This window comes from Fistularia commersonii, chromosome 10, assembly GCF_037954325.1.
Source record: "Fistularia commersonii isolate RoL2024-O1a breed Wild chromosome 10, RoL_Fcom_v1.0, whole genome shotgun sequence".
Lineage (NCBI taxonomy): Eukaryota > Metazoa > Chordata > Actinopteri > Syngnathiformes > Fistulariidae > Fistularia > Fistularia commersonii.
In genome coordinates, this window is record NC_141293.1 from 8,368,947 (window position 1) to 8,384,537 (window position 15,591).

General features: G+C 37.8%; 1 protein-coding gene across 1 annotated transcript; it reads left to right on the plus strand.

Moving 5' to 3' along the window:
• Window positions 1-1,092: 1,092 nt before the first annotated feature.
• rab25b (RAB25, member RAS oncogene family b) lies at window positions 1,093-13,931 on the plus strand. Its single transcript, XM_086153562.1, has 5 exons — window positions 1,093-1,338; window positions 7,514-7,709; window positions 10,210-10,403; window positions 10,965-11,045; window positions 12,709-13,931. Exons 1-5 carry the CDS (start codon window positions 1,302-1,304, stop codon window positions 12,828-12,830), a joined length of 630 nt encoding a protein of 209 aa, XP_086009688.1. The 5' UTR covers window positions 1,093-1,301; the 3' UTR covers window positions 12,831-13,931.
• The last annotated feature ends 1,660 nt before the right edge of the window (window positions 13,932-15,591 follow it).

Genomic DNA, 15,591 nt, shown 5'->3' on the forward strand with positions numbered 1-15,591 from the left:
GTTACAGATTTACAAACTAGTAAGAGACATGCTAGTTCACTGCTGTAACATAGTAAAGATTTTGTGCCTCCCAGCAACACTTTGAAGGAGCTAAAAAAAAGCTTGGGTTGTCTCGTTGCTGTCGGATTGCCCTTGAGAAATGAAAGATGTCTGATTAAATGAGGCTAAATATGTGAACTCTTACAGGACAAAGAACATATTTATTACATGTGATACACATCCAGATTTTGCTTTACAATAATAAATCGGGGGGGGGGAAGTGACGTGGAAATAAAATCCTGTGTTATTTCATGGTAACATGATCGGCCTTTGTTCATATTCCAGTGAATTCAAAGATGTTCCATGGAGTCAGAGCATGGGTTTGTTGCACTTATGATGATTTCTGTTTTATTTATTTATTCATTATTTTTGGGGTGTTTGTAGACCTAAAAAGTAAAGTGGCTTCCCATGAAAAGCATATATTATAGTCATAATTAAAAGGTTAAATAAAGGGTTATAAATGTAAGAGTGGAGATGCAGAAAATATTCATAGTGTTTATAGCACTTATTGAACAACAACCAAGTCTTTTACTTGGCAGCAAATTAAATAGACAATAAAAATAATGGAAAGCTTAAGATAGAAATAAAATTAAAAATAATTAATGAAAGAGAGAAATATTTTGTGAAACAAGATTGGTACAAACATACTTTTAATGGGAGAATCACAATTTTCAGTGAAATAAAGCACTAAAAAATCCACAATAGAGCGTCAGAATCCAGAATAGTTGAATCCCACTGTACAGCAATCCATTCAAATCAAGTGCGGCTGACCAGCGAGGCAACATGACGATTTGTCAGATAGAATGAAACTATTAATATTTACAGGTAAGTGACAGGTTTCTTACTAACCAAAGCAGATCAATCCAGACTCCATTCCAACTTCGATGGCTTCTCTTTTCTTTGGCTGAAGTGAAAGCACCTGGTTCCTGCTTTTTCGTTTAAATCCACCAGGGGGCGCCTCGTCGAGCCAGGCCACCAGTCCTACCTGAACAACCTGCCTTCCACCTTCTCCATGGCTGCCCCGACACTCCCTGAAGGAAACCCCGCCCCTCTCCCGCACAACGACCTGCTTCTTTCATTCCACATGTCCTGTTCAAACAGTACAGCCTGCCATTAACCAGGGAGGCCTTGGTGCGACCCGGAGCGCTCTCCTCTGTCCTGAAGCCCAAGGTTGTGAGGGGCAGGTCCGATCTCGGTGTCATCTGACATCTAGCCTCTGGGTGCTGCAGAACTGTGGAGTAGGGACACTGCATGGACACAACATGGGGTCAGATGAGGCCTACAATTTTGTCTTCAAGGGTGAGCCTGTCGTTTCTCCTGATCATTTCATTTTAGCCTTTTGCTCCTTACGAGACGGGCGGTTTCTATCATGCCTTCCTCCTCTGAGTTGTACCTCCTTGTTCAATATTAGCTCTGCAGTGAACTATATGACAGTTTAGATAATTAAAGTTCACTCAGCTTACTGCTGTATAGAATTGCTGAGGTATTTGCCCCAGTGACTGTTGTTTAAAAACTGTTCAGGTATAAAGAGTTGCAGTCAGACTGTAGTCTTATGGCTTTGTGATTGTGTCTTTTTGAATTTTTATGAGAGATTATTGTTTAAATCAGAATGCGTTTTAAATTCCTGCTTATCAGTTGCCTTCAGTGCAGAATATCACTACTGTCTCATGGTTAAATACCAGAGAGGAATGCAGACAAGAGTTCAAGTACATATTCTAAATATTTAAATGAGACCGTAAATGGCTTTTCATTGCATCAGGATGTGATTTTCCAGCACTGAGCTGGACCTCCGATTCTATTTGACCTCCAACTCACAGAGGAACAGCATCCTATATTTTTTTTAAATGCAGTGAATGTGCTAGGTGGACCAAGAAGTTATAGACTATGTTCAGATATTTTTCTTCATGGCCATGAATTTTAAAATTATTTATTTACAATTATATTTTTTTCATTATGATACATGCCACTCAAATGCAGATATACAATCAGTGTAATAATCAAAGTTCAGAAGCGAAAAAAACAATTCTAGTAAAAGCAAATATTTGTGCTGAATCAGACACTGAAATACAAAGGTGCTGACAGTGAAGGACAAAAAAGATTCAGTCAAATTCAGTAAAGTCGTATGTACATCAATTAAAGAAAATTTCAGGAAAAGGAAGTTAGGACAGGCAATACTTTAAAGTCAAGCCTGTCAACTACATTGAAATAAACTGAATATCTGTGGATTTCCAGATATTTTTTAAACTTGATTTATTGCCTGTTTTTATATAATTTCAACAGGTTCCATGTTGCAATTTGTTCTGCTAATTTTCAGGCAATTGATTTATTTACAGGAAAATTGTTCCTAATGATAAAAGAATTTCTTGCACGTCTAAGTCATTCCACAATGGGCATTAAGAAATCTTTGGCTTACTTATTTTCCCCTTTTTAATGCTGACAGTTCATACCTGCTCATCACTTTGACCACCATTAGGTTAATTTACTAAGGGAAAGATAATAAAACAAACAAGGGATAGCAGTATATATATGTATGTATATATATATATATATATATATATATATATATATATATATACTTGTGGACATCTTGTTGTGGCAACTGGACTTGAATTTCTTCACTTGTAGACGTTTCACCTCTCATCTGAGAGGCATCTTCAGTTCCGAACTGAAGAAGCCTGGACTTGAATTTCTTCACTTGAAGCATTTCCAGTCGCCACAACAAGGAGATTTCAACAAGAATTCATCATGACCTGGATGAATGAGAACCACAGACATGTTGCTGCACAATTTGGGATGACCATCCATCGACTTGTGCGGGAGTAAGGAAAAACTGAAGAAGCCTCTCGGATGAGGGGCGAAACGTCTTCAAGTGAAAAAATTAAAGTCCAGTTGCCACGGCAAGAAGATTTCAACAAGTATTCACCAGTATGCTTCAATCTCACAATTATCTAATGTTTGATATTTCTCTCCTTGGTGTATACAACTGATTCCAATTAAACACCTTTGCGAACTATGTCATCTATAACCATGTACTTAATTGGATGCTGCTCTGCCAATCATTCCAGATGCCAGTGTGCGTTTGGTCTCCTTATGGCCCAGAACCTCAGTTCACGTCTTCTGCCTTCACTGATGGCATGACTCCAGTGTAGCTTCCTGACCTGAGCCTTAAGTCTGCCATAAATGGGCCTATATCTGGCCCAAGACAAACCTGGCTCATTACATTTGCCACAAACAAGACTCGCTACCGTCATAACTGAGCCAAGAGTGTCCTGGACGAGGCCCAAATGTGCCTCAAATCTGGGTTTAATTTCGAATGTGTGACTGTAGTGGCTGGGGACTCTCAAAATGTAATCAACTGTGCATTTTCATTGAAAGAAAGCAATGACATTTTTTACCTCCAGTCATATACAAATCATACGTCAACATCGGCATGCTGATACTAAATCAATGATTTGAAGAAAAAGCATTTGACTTTTGCCTGCATTTGTCTAAAATGTTCATATGCCCTCACAGATATTAGGGAACTCGTAAGATCATAACAAAAAAGTTCAATAATAATTTATCCTTTTTTAATCCCCATGGGGAAATTTGTTCTCTACAATTAACCCATTATGGATGAACCATGAGCAGTTAGCGGTTCAGTGTCTTGCTCAACAACACTTGAACACACTTGGAGGAGCCGGTAATCAAATCAGGAATGTTTGGTTCCAAAAACAATTGCTCTACCTCCTGTGCCACCCATGTGTATAGTGTGTACTCTACATATATACAGAAAATAAATAGATACAGTATAAGATCCAACAAAAATATGCTTCCCCATTTTTTCAATTATCAGTACTTTACAAACAGCAATCAAAATATTAACAAAGGATTATCAGCATGTCAGGATTAATCTTTTGTCCACTGAATAGGCCCTTGAGGAGTTCCAGGTTTCCTTGCAGTAGTAGAAACAGTTGCAATTCCAGTCCTGAAGGTCATGAAAAAAAAAACAGAAGCAGACTGTAATGGCATCAAAATTCCCCTTAGCTTTCTCAGCGGCGACCCAGCAGGCTGGCGTGAAGCTTGACCTGAATCACCATGGAGACTAGTTATATTGTTTGCTTAAGAAGTTACTGAGTAGTGGAAGAAAAGAGGAGGAATCAGGTAGTCTTTTATCAAAAACTGAAAGCACGACTAAAAACAGTGAGTGAACAATTACCAGAAACAAAGGAAAAATGTGTGAATAATTTCTTGACTGGACCAAAAATTTCAGGTGAAATGTACAGAACTAGAGATCCTCTCATCTGAGACAAAAATGAAGAAAAAAAAACTGCTGGTGCATGTTCTTACAAGTACAGAGATAAGTGAATAATAAATGGAAGTTACTGTAGATGTCAAGTTCAAAAGGTCCCTGCTGCTAAAATTCCATAAACATTCCATGTTGCTTCCAAACTGTCTTAAAAATGAAAAACTGATAATTATTTTTACACTGAGCAGTGAAAAATGTAACTATGTATCGTAACTAATCTGAACTGAAGTTCAGTGGATCAGAGTTCTCACAGTTCCTCGAAATTCCAGAAAAAAAATTGATACATTTTCCAGGCAAGGAAAATGAGTCCTGTTTTCCCCCCAGTTCGCCAAAACTGATAAAATCGCCATATGAAATGGCTAAGTTATGTAATTGATTACAGTACAATTAAATAATTAAATGGTAATTTATGGCTGAAGACATTTTGAATCGTCTGATAAAATGTTGACTTTCCAAAAAGAGAAGCACATGTGAATTTAAAGTGATCCCCTAATTTATCTTTCTAATGGTCAACATAACTTTTAAATGAAACATTTGCCATTTGTAAGATTCCTCAATTATTAATCAGAGAAATTATAAGGAATGTCCTCATTGCACACCCCAAGGTAAATGACCTGTTCATGCCTAATGAAGTTAGGTCTCCGAGTAAATCAGAGAAAATTGAAAACATAAATGCGGGACAATTTGAGTAGGTTGTCCAGTCAGATGACACAGTCCATGTTGTCAATTTGACCTCTTGCATCCTGAGTCCTCATATGAGGGCGAGAGGCAGAATCAGCAAATTACGTCAACCAGTGTTAAAACAATGACTGCGATGGATCTCATTAAATATTACCGGGGCGGCACGGTGAAACTGTGGTTTGCGTTTCCCTCTCAGAGCAGGAAGGCCCTGTTTCAATCCCGATGGGGGGCCTTTCTGTGTCGAGTTTGCACATTCTCCGTTGTCTGCGTTGTGGGGTTCCTCTGGGTTTTCAGCTTTCCTACCAGTCCAAAAACATGCAACTAAATTGCCCAGACGTGTGAATGGGTGGTTGTTTGTCTCTATATGTGGCCCTGTGATCAACTCACACAATGATGGCTGGGATAGGCTCCAACCCCCCATGACCCTAAGAGCAGGATAAGCCGTATAGATAATGAATGATTGAAATTTGTCTTTGTGCCAGTGTGCATTGTGTAACAGCCTGACAGCACAGTTTGAAACCTGTGTCGAAACTTGGCATCCTGGTGGGTAACAGCTAATTGAAAATGTACCAATCTGTAGCCCTGAAAGGGGATTACTTAAAATAGTTTACATTCACTTTTGAAGTTAAAGGAATTTTTCTTCCATGGAACCGATGGTGACATAGATTCAAACATAACAAAATGAATGAGAAGAAACTTAACAAACAAACTTAAAAAACAACAATACCTTGATATAGCCGTGTCACTAAAACACCTCACCATCTTTCAGGCTTGGGGTGGGTAGATACTGAAAAAAAGCTGTGGTTGAACTATTTTTTTTAACTTTGTAACAGCACAATTAAGTTTAGTGCGGTTGCGTTAGTAGATAGAGGCTAACCCATTTATTACATGGAATTACAGGCACTGAACAAAAATATGTGGAAATGAGGCGTAGATCCACATTTAATGGCAGTGGAAACTTACTAAACCAAATTATCTCAGCACTCAGAAGTTGCCCTGAATTAATCAGATGAAAGCCTGCAGATATCCCTGTGCAGCTGTATCTTCTGAATGTGGTCATACTTTCCTAACTGTTTCGGCTCAGCCAAGCCTTTTTTTTTCTCTGTGAGTCAGCAAGTCCAACTGAAACCCAAACATTAGTCAATGAAATGTACAGAGGAGGGAGCCTGTGTTCTTTCTTGCCTTATTTGCTCAGTATGTAGGCAGCGCTGATCGAGAAGAAAGGAAGCAGCAGCTTGACTTGTTCCACCTGATGCAGAATCAGTTCACGCTTTAAAAAAAACAATGGTTGCATTGTGAGAGGTTTCTGTCTCTCAGGTTGTGTATTTTTTTGGGTGGGGGGATGTGGGGATGGGGTAGAAGGAGGTAGAAGCAGATATACTGCTATGTTTTCCACAGGAAGTTGTGTTAATGTGGGATGTGTTTTAAAGTATGAAACCGTGTTATTGACAATTGTACTAAACTCCATTTGAGATGAAAAAAAAAAACATTTAAAAGTTATTTGGTCTGTCTCTTGTGTTCATGTGACATGACAAACACAAATAGATATTTTCAAGACCCACCTGCAAGATGTCATCACTTCAGTGCCATTTAAATCTGTTAACTGATGTGGAAAACCTCACTCAGCTTATTCTAATGATCAGTTGATTTCCCAAGCTGATTTTTGAAAGTCTAACAAAAATGATGAAACACCTGCCCACCAACAAGCTCATCATGAGCTAAATCTCTTTGCTATACCTCCCACGGTCTTGTGTTTTTTGTGTGTTTTTTTATTGTTAATTTTCTCGTCACCTCCCCAGTATGCAGACTGACTTTCCAATGTCATAATACTCGCCTAATGAAATACATTTCATTACAAGTCCCCATCCCCCATCTCTCCACATGTCCCCGCTGCTCTGCATGCTTTAGCTAAGACAACTAATAACTACCTGGGGATGTTGCTGTTTTTAATATGGAACATTATCTCCCTTATGTTGTAATTAACCTTTGTGCCAGATAGTAGAGAGTGGGGTTTTGTAGTACATACAAGAAAGAAGCACCTTGACAAATGCCTTCTTGTGAAGAAGCACGAAGGTATCGGCTCACTTGTCTGTGTTTGTCTTCATCACTCTGTGTGACACCTTTCAGTCTGTCTTTTATCAACTCGAAACCAGCCGAGCATCTCAACAAAATTTCCTCGGCCCAGATAATTTATTTTAGCTGAGCCTGAGCAAATTCAAATCTGTGCTGCTTTAATAATGTGATATTTTCGTTATAGCTCAATTCATCCAATAGAAAAAGTAAAAATGTTTGAATTGATGAAATGCTCGTCATTTTTCAGCACTAGAAATTAAATCCGGGGTTAAAATGTTTTGCAGCGAAATTGATCAGAATATCATGTGAGTTTTCTCTGGCCATCGGTGGAATGGCCGTTGAAACTTGTGGTTGGGTCTGGGTTTTTTTTTAAGCCCTCAACAGCACACTGCTGCTTTTTAAAAACGATTCTGTGTATTGTGTTTTCCGTAGTTGTTCTAATCGGGGAATCTGGTGTCGGAAAGAGCAATCTGCTGTCCCGTTTCACCAAGAATGAGTTCACCCACGACAGTCGCACAACCATCGGAGTGGAGTTCAGTACGCGGACAGTTCTGCTCAATGGCTTCACCATCAAAGCCCAGATCTGGGACACAGCCGGGCTTGAGCGGTACCGGGCCATCACATCAGCGTAAGTGCAGTGACTCACAGCAGCCGGAAAATACACACTGCACAAACACACACACTTTAGCTCTGAAGCAAACATATATATGTATCTGTGAGGTTTACCCCTTTGGGAAATTCCTGCATTTTTTTAGAATGTCCTCCAGTTTTGTTCCAAACACCTTTTGTTGAAGTATTAAAACTACATATGCATCAGTAACTCATTACCTGCAGATTTGTGTCAGAGATTTTATCTGTTAACCAGAGGATTTGGATCCTGTCTTTGGTCGAGAGCCTGGCAGGCAAATCAGTCAGCTGATAGCAGTTTCACACAGTATGAAAATGTTACAGGTTAATCTTTTACTTCTGATCTGAACAATTGGCTATATCTACATTCTCAAATGGCGCCCCCATGCTCCATAGATGTTGATGATAGGTTGAATGCAGGTGATTTCATCAGTATCCGGACATCCGGACAGATCCTGATGACATCTAACATTGATACTGTGTTGTTTTTCAAGTTGTCAACTAATGAACATACAATGGTTACTGAACCTCCAAGTCTCAATGTCCACATGACGTAACCAACTATCTCCTTCTAGTTTGGTGTAAAGTTTATTCTCACATCTCTATGAAACCACACTGATTTTCATTTGTCATGAAAACACACTTTTTTGATGTGGAATTGATGGATATTTGATGGATAATGGCATTTAAACGTATTATAAATCAGACACCCTATGAGCCACATACAGCATGTATGTGGCTCATACAGTGTAAATTTTAAAATCCAAAATAATCAATATTATATGGAGGCTCTAATCAAATGGTTTCAAAGCCCCACCTGGTGGGTATGATGGATGGTAACTACGGTCAAAGACTCCAGGTTACAAACACTGATTTTATAGTACAGTTAAGTCGGAGACATCTTGTATCCAGCTGTGCAAATATTTATATATATTCTGGAATTTTCAGTTAGAAAAGGAAGGAGGTGGGATTTGAAGGATTTTTATAAAATGATAGCCAGATAAATCTAATACTGATTACTCAAAGTATTTTTTTTTTTGTCTGTTCGGAGTGGCTCTTTGATGGTATACGTGTCCTAGCATAGAAAAGGGTGAAGATACAGTACCTTCCAGATTAAACATTTCATGTCTTTTGTTTTGATGTGGGGCTGTTTAGTAACATGGATGTTGTCATTTTAAGGCGGTACTGTTATCAGCCAAAACACAAGTGAGGGCAGGCAGTGATCCACAGGGGTGTCTTTATATGACCACAAACCACCAGCTAATCCTGATAACCCCATCTCCGTCAAGCTCCCTTGCGCTTGCTACGAACAGGGGCCTTGGTTCAAGCTTTTAGCATGATGAATATGCCCCAGATTATTCTCTTTGATTTTGTTGTTAATGTAAAGCAGAAGGACCCAAAATGTGACAAAACTGGTTTTAAAACAATGGAACATTGTCAGTTTTATTTTCATGACCAGGATAAAAACAAATTCTGGGGATATCCTACACCGCGAGATGGGCAGCCTCTTTGACAGCTTGGCTTTTTGAGTAATTACGTGCCGACTTACTCCCGTCTGCAATTTGTCCCTCCCATGGAATTTCCCATTTGAGCTCTAACCAGCTGCTAAGACCTATTAAACTGGAATTAATTACTGTGTCTAAAGAGGGGAGCCATAATTTGATTGTGAGGGAAGTATTGATTTGGTCATGAAATCTGAACAATTTTCTGTCATTTTTTTTAAATAGACAACAGGAGAAGTTGCATATTATATCTTAATTAAGACAGAATGGGGAACAAAAGTGTGTGTGTGTGTGTGTGTGTGTGTGTGTGTGTGTGTGTTTTGGAGTTTTTTTTTTTTTTAAATATAGATATATATAATCGGGAAAATTGCTCCGAGTGAATGTTTTCTGTTTTTGTACGTGGCCCTGCGATTGAATGGCAGGGTGTACCCCACCTCTCGCCCAATGACAGCTGGGATGGATATACAGTATGTTTGGAATACTCTGTATACATCGAGAGAGAGAGCCATCACCAAGATGCAGAACAAATCTCAAGAAAATTGGCAAATAATAATGATAGTTTTAAACTATCAAAACAAGTATGCAAAAAAGTAATTCAGTAATTATCTTAAACATCATAAAATCCAGTAAAGTAATCTGAGCAAAATTCTCAAAAATTGCCAACAAAAACAGTTACTGATTAAAATAATTTAAAGGATTCAAAGTGTTTATTGTCATATGCACAGTCAGGAAATGTGTTTCTTTGTAGAATAAAATTCTTCTTTGCTGTCTGAACTGAATGCCTGATAGACTTGCAAAAGTATTAATGATATCGTAGTGACATAAGCAACATGGTAGACTTAAAAAAAAAACAACTAACATCTCAATGAAGGGCGGCAATTTGCAATTATATACAGTATTTAGGGAGTGGCATCAGTTGTGCTTGTACTTTCAAACCTCACACTTATTTTGTCTTTTGTATCTGACACAATAATGTCAAATTGAGTTGTGACTCAACAGGTACTACAGGGGAGCGGTGGGTGCCCTACTGGTCTATGACATCACCAAACACCTGACGTATGAGAGCGTTGAGCGCTGGCTGAAGGAGCTGTATGAACATGCCGACCCCCACATCGTGGTAATGCTGGTGGGCAACAAAATTGACCTGGAATCAGAGAGATCGGTGCCCGCTGAAGAGGCCAAAAGCTATGCAGGTACTGAGATACAATCCAATTGCTGAGAATTAAAATACGCCCTTTGCCGGTGTTGTTTCGGTTTTAATTGACAATACACACACACACTCACACACAATGGCAATATATTTAATTCAGAAGCCTGAAAGGTGTGTGAGATAATAAAGTTCCACTTGGTAAGGAAAAAAAATATTCAGAGAAAACCTGGACTAAGTGCTGTTAAATTCTATCCTGCCCATATCAAAAGCTTGAAACCGGAAGCACAAAATTAATTCAAATCGAGAATGGATATATCACAAGGAGGATGGAGTTCATGTCAGAGAGGACATAATCCGATAGTTGGAGATTAAAATAACAAATTTGATTACAGGCTTGAATCGCACAACAAAATCCTAAACACAATAATATATGCTGATTTTCGTATTTTGTTTTAGAACTTCTTACTTTTTAGACAGCTAAGTTGATCTAAAATCTCATATCATGGGCAATTGATTGTGCATGCATACTATTGGTAACACAATATACAATAACAATCACAATGATATGATAAGTTCTCATTAAGTATTTTGTTTCTGTATCCAGAAAAGAAGGGTCTTTTATTTCTGGAGACTTCAGCATTGGGATCGACTAATGTCGAAGCTGCGTTCAACAATGTCCTTGCTGGTAATGTATTTTATTTGAGTATTATTCATGACTTTTCTCATGTCTTGTTTGTTAATTTGATTTACCTTCTTCTATTGAGGCCTTTGTGTATTTTGTGTTCTTTTTCAAAATTCTTACAAACAGTAAAAAAAAACAACAAGCCAGACTTTCATTCCAACCAGCTCATTGGGTTGGCACACAGGTCAAGAACAAATCTGTTAAGCTTTGTGTCATAAAGGCATTTTTACTAATTTCTCAGGAAATATTGCACAGACCCCAGCAGGGATCTTTGCTCCCTCAGTGATCTTTTACTTTAAGATGTGTGAATGATACATGCTGAGTTGTCAAACAAGAAGCAGGGGGTATTTGTGTCCATTCTGTTCCACTGATTCATTGGTTTCATTCGGCTTCCCCCTTATGCTCCTCCCCAAAGATGTTTAAATAATAAGCCTGATTACACAAAGTTTCTCACTGACATGGTAACTACTCTTTGCCATGTGACCCTGATCATATCAGCCAGTGGGGTTTTGGAGAAAGTCTGGGCCCTGAAAAGGTCAGGATAACATGACCTTTTAATGTCAAGAGGCATCGGTTTGATTGGCGTTGGGCTTTAAATTAATCTCCAGTGGAAGGAGCAACTCTGGAACATATTGCCCGAGAAGTTGTGTTTTCTTTTTGTTTTCCATCACATTTTTGGCCTGTGCTGAGGTCTAAAATTAGTTGCATGTGTGCTTTTTCTTGGTACTTAAAGGACTAAATCATCCCGAAATAAAAATTCTGCCATTATTTACCCACGCGAAGAGAAAGCTGGGTACATTTTCCAAGTACATGAAACAATTGCACAAGAAAAAAAGATGTTGTTTCCAGCTTTAGAGCTACTGAAGTGTTGACCTTGATTTCGATGTAAATAAAACAGCTGAACAATGTCATATGCTTCCACGCTGATCCTCCAGCCTGAAACAAGATTGAGGAGGAAAATGTTTCTGCCAACTTTTTGGTAACAGATGAATCGGAAAAACTTGAAAGGAGAGAAAATGTCCTGCAAAGTGGATAAACCTGCTGATAGAGCTGCCCTTATTGGACACAGGACTTGGACAACTACTTCGATTTAAAACTTTTTTAGACAGCCACTTGCCAGATGAGAGAAGAAAATATCTATGTCTTCATCTTTGTATTTAAAATGCAGACTTCAAGGAATTCAGGCTTGAATCAGTCATTTTTGTGAAAATGTAAATTCCTAATATTGTCAAGTACTTTTCAGAATTCTGTGTGTCCAAATATTGCAACATAGGTGTTGGTCCAGATTCCCAAACTTCTCAAAAATGTTTTTGGATGATTTTTTTGTCTATTTATTTGTTTGATTTATTTACTTCTAACCTAACAAAAACACCTCCAAACAAACAACTTGAAATCTATGTTTCACAGGTTTTTAACATACAACCCAAACAGAAAGTTCATTTACAGATGATGGGGAAACCAGCCCAGTTGCTTGTTGTTTGATAAAGTGATGAAGGTGAAATCTTCTCCAGAGAACTTTGATGTTAGTCTGTGTCCAAGAACCCTTGAATCATATTATAATATTTAAAAAGATTTTTTTCTCTTTTTTGTTTTTCTTTCTTCACAAATGCATGTTCCTGTCAAATCCCTGCTCAATGTAAAGACATGGTTGTGTCTGCGGTCTCAGAGATTCACAGGAAGGTGAGCAGTAAGGAGGTTCCTCGGGGCTCCATCAACGCTGTGACTTTGAGCAGCAGCTCCAGAGCACAAGCCACAGAAGAGCAGAGGCCCTGCTGCAGGAACATCTGATCAAACCCTCCTTCAGGGGGCTTGACGGGGAGAATGTCAGACATAGTTCTTATTCACTTTCAACCCTCAGTAGGGGTGAGCGCCACATGGAAACCTTGGTACCAAAGCCACTCTAACTATGCAAGTGTGAGTGATTTCCCTTTTGACTCATTTAAGAGGTGCAAGCAACATGGTTGCTCTGAGTTGATTCAAAAATGTGAATGAATGAACTGGCTGATTAATCAACATGAATGTGTCTGTATTATAATGCAGTTCTAGTCTGTGGAAAATAAGAAAAAGATAGATGCAACATGGTTAGTATTCACTTTTTTTTTGTTTTTTTCTTGCTCCAATATTTTTACTTTTATTTTTTTTTTCTTTTAACCTTTGTTCATGGCAGCCCTGTAAAGCACAGTATGTAAAATATATTCAAAAAATCTTCATCCATTTCAAAACTTATGCCCAGCTTTTAGAAAACTTGCTGCAAAACATTCACAACACATAAAGGAGTGACTTTTGTAACATGATAGGCCAGAGACTCAAAAAAAGCATCTTGTCTGGACATGTTTGTCATTTTTTGTCCTTCACCGGGAAACACTTCCTTTGTGCTTTTCTATTTGCAACATTTGCTTTTTTAAAACGAGTTTAATACAAAATTTATAGATCCATCTCAATGTATTTTTGGGGGATGACTTTGTCTTTTTTCCTGGTGTGTTGGTGTTTTATATGTGTTTGGGTTCACGCTATCTGAAGTGTTTTCCAATATCTCCTGTTCGAAAAATTTGCAGAGCTTTTGTCCCTTAATGTTTCCTAAATATTTTGTGACACTATTTTCATCTTTTTCTTTTTTCTTGATGTGTTGTAAATTTTTGCAACACTTTTTCAAACTGTGTGGTATTGTAAATAGTAGAAACATTTTATTAAGTGAGCTGTGTTGTAAAGAATTTGCATTGTATTTTTTAAAGTTTGGAGCTGAATTCGGAGTTTGCCTTGCGTTTCTCATCGTGCTGTGGGTTTACCTCTCAGGAACCCTCCGGAGACTGCCACTGTAGCAAATTATGTGTTGTATGATTAGATGAAAATTAAGTTAAATAAATGATAAATTAATAAAATAACTAACTGTGAGTTCTGCTGACAATGTTGTGTTTGTACTCCAAATGATGGTCTGCAATGACAATGATTGCATTTCATTTTTAGAAATGAATTATTGACCAAGATAGTTTCACAAGGCACTTTTTAATTTTTTTTTTTAAACCCAATATGTTCAGACATAACAAGTGAGGTTTATAAGTAGGTTTTTTTGGTTATGCTTATGTTAATACCGGCAAAATCAGAAAACATTCAAGACAAAAATACAAGATATCAGAATCAGAGAATACTTTATTCGTCCCCAATGGGTAATTGGAGAGCACATGGGGTAGCAGCAATTGTGAACATCAAAGAATATATATATATATATATATATATATATATATATATATATGTATATATTATTTATTGTACAGAACTGAGCAAGTTCTATTTATATCAGGGATGGGCAAACTTTTTGGCTCAAGGGCCGCATTGACTTGTAAGATTTGACTGTGGGGCCAGGTAAGCACAAGATATGATACATATAAAAAAAACATGCATTTGTTAACAGTACATATCAGACTCGTCTGAGATTTGTCCGAACATTATCTAACATTTGCTTTGAAAATAAAACCAGCTTGGTTTTGAAGGCTCTGACGTTTGCTTGCATTTCATGCACAACTCAGTTTTTCCCTTCACGTCCTGCTCATTCATGTGTTTCAGTATGTCCACAGTAAAGGCTTAATCACAAAGCCGATCTATGTCATTCAGCTCTGGAGAATTCTAAAGTGTTCTCAAGTAGCTCCAAAAAATGAAATAATCTCCTGTTTGAGCTCCCACATTCATTGATTTAATAATTCAATCATTTACATCAAGTATGAATTCTGTACCAATCTTTGGCAGGCTGGATGAAAAAGACCAACGAGCTGGATGTGGCCCACGGGCCATAGGTTGCCCAGCCCTGATTTATACAATAAATATAAGTATAGATAAATATAAATATAATATATACAGTTTAATAGATTTTAATGGCCACAAGACAAAATTATTCTGCATGTTTTTTTCAATTTTCAAAGTAAGACAAATTAGCAATGGTTTGACCATATGTAAAATGACCTGACTGACCACAGCTTCTGTGTACATTGGGGGAAAATACACTTGTACTATTGAAAAATTATTATTTTTCACATACAGAGGCAGAAAGAACCAGCACATTGTAGTCAAACAGTACTTGAGAGAAATAAAAGAGCTGAATTTTAATGACTTTTCAGGTGTGATATCTCCTGTCCTAGCTGAGATTAAGTCTCCCATTAATGCTCACAAAAGCTATGCTGAATGATGATACAGAATTAATAGGTCTGTCTAAACTGCTGGAGAGATATGACAAAATGTATTTCCTTCCTGTTGTAAATTACAAAATTGTTTAACTAAAGCAGTTGCCAGTTGGATGGAAAATGAATGAAATAGTTGATAGAGACTGGTAAACAAGAGAGGTGAATTTGAATCAACCCTGACCTCCTACAGAACACTGGGTGTTGGCCAGTCTGTGATCGGGCCCAGAACAGAAGATTAGACACATTTTAAAACCACAGCACAATTCTAAAGGATTTCAATTCTTAAAAGAAAAGTAACCACCAATGACTTGTGTAATTATACTGTCTATCTCTCTTCTGCTTTTGTCAAACACTGGGTCAAGCACTACCTCCATTGC

Bases quoted from the DNA above. Each gene is read 5' to 3' on its own strand.
- rab25b (XM_086153562.1), top strand. From the start codon at position 1,302: ATGGGGTCAGATGAGGCCTACAATTTTGTCTTCAAGG. The intron at 1,339-7,513 runs GTGAGCCTGTCG...TGTTTTCCGTAG, and splicing joins CTACAATTTTGTCTTCAAGG to TTGTTCTAATCGGGGAATCT. The intron at 10,404-10,964 runs GTACTGAGATAC...TTCTGTATCCAG, and splicing joins AGAGGCCAAAAGCTATGCAG to AAAAGAAGGGTCTTTTATTT.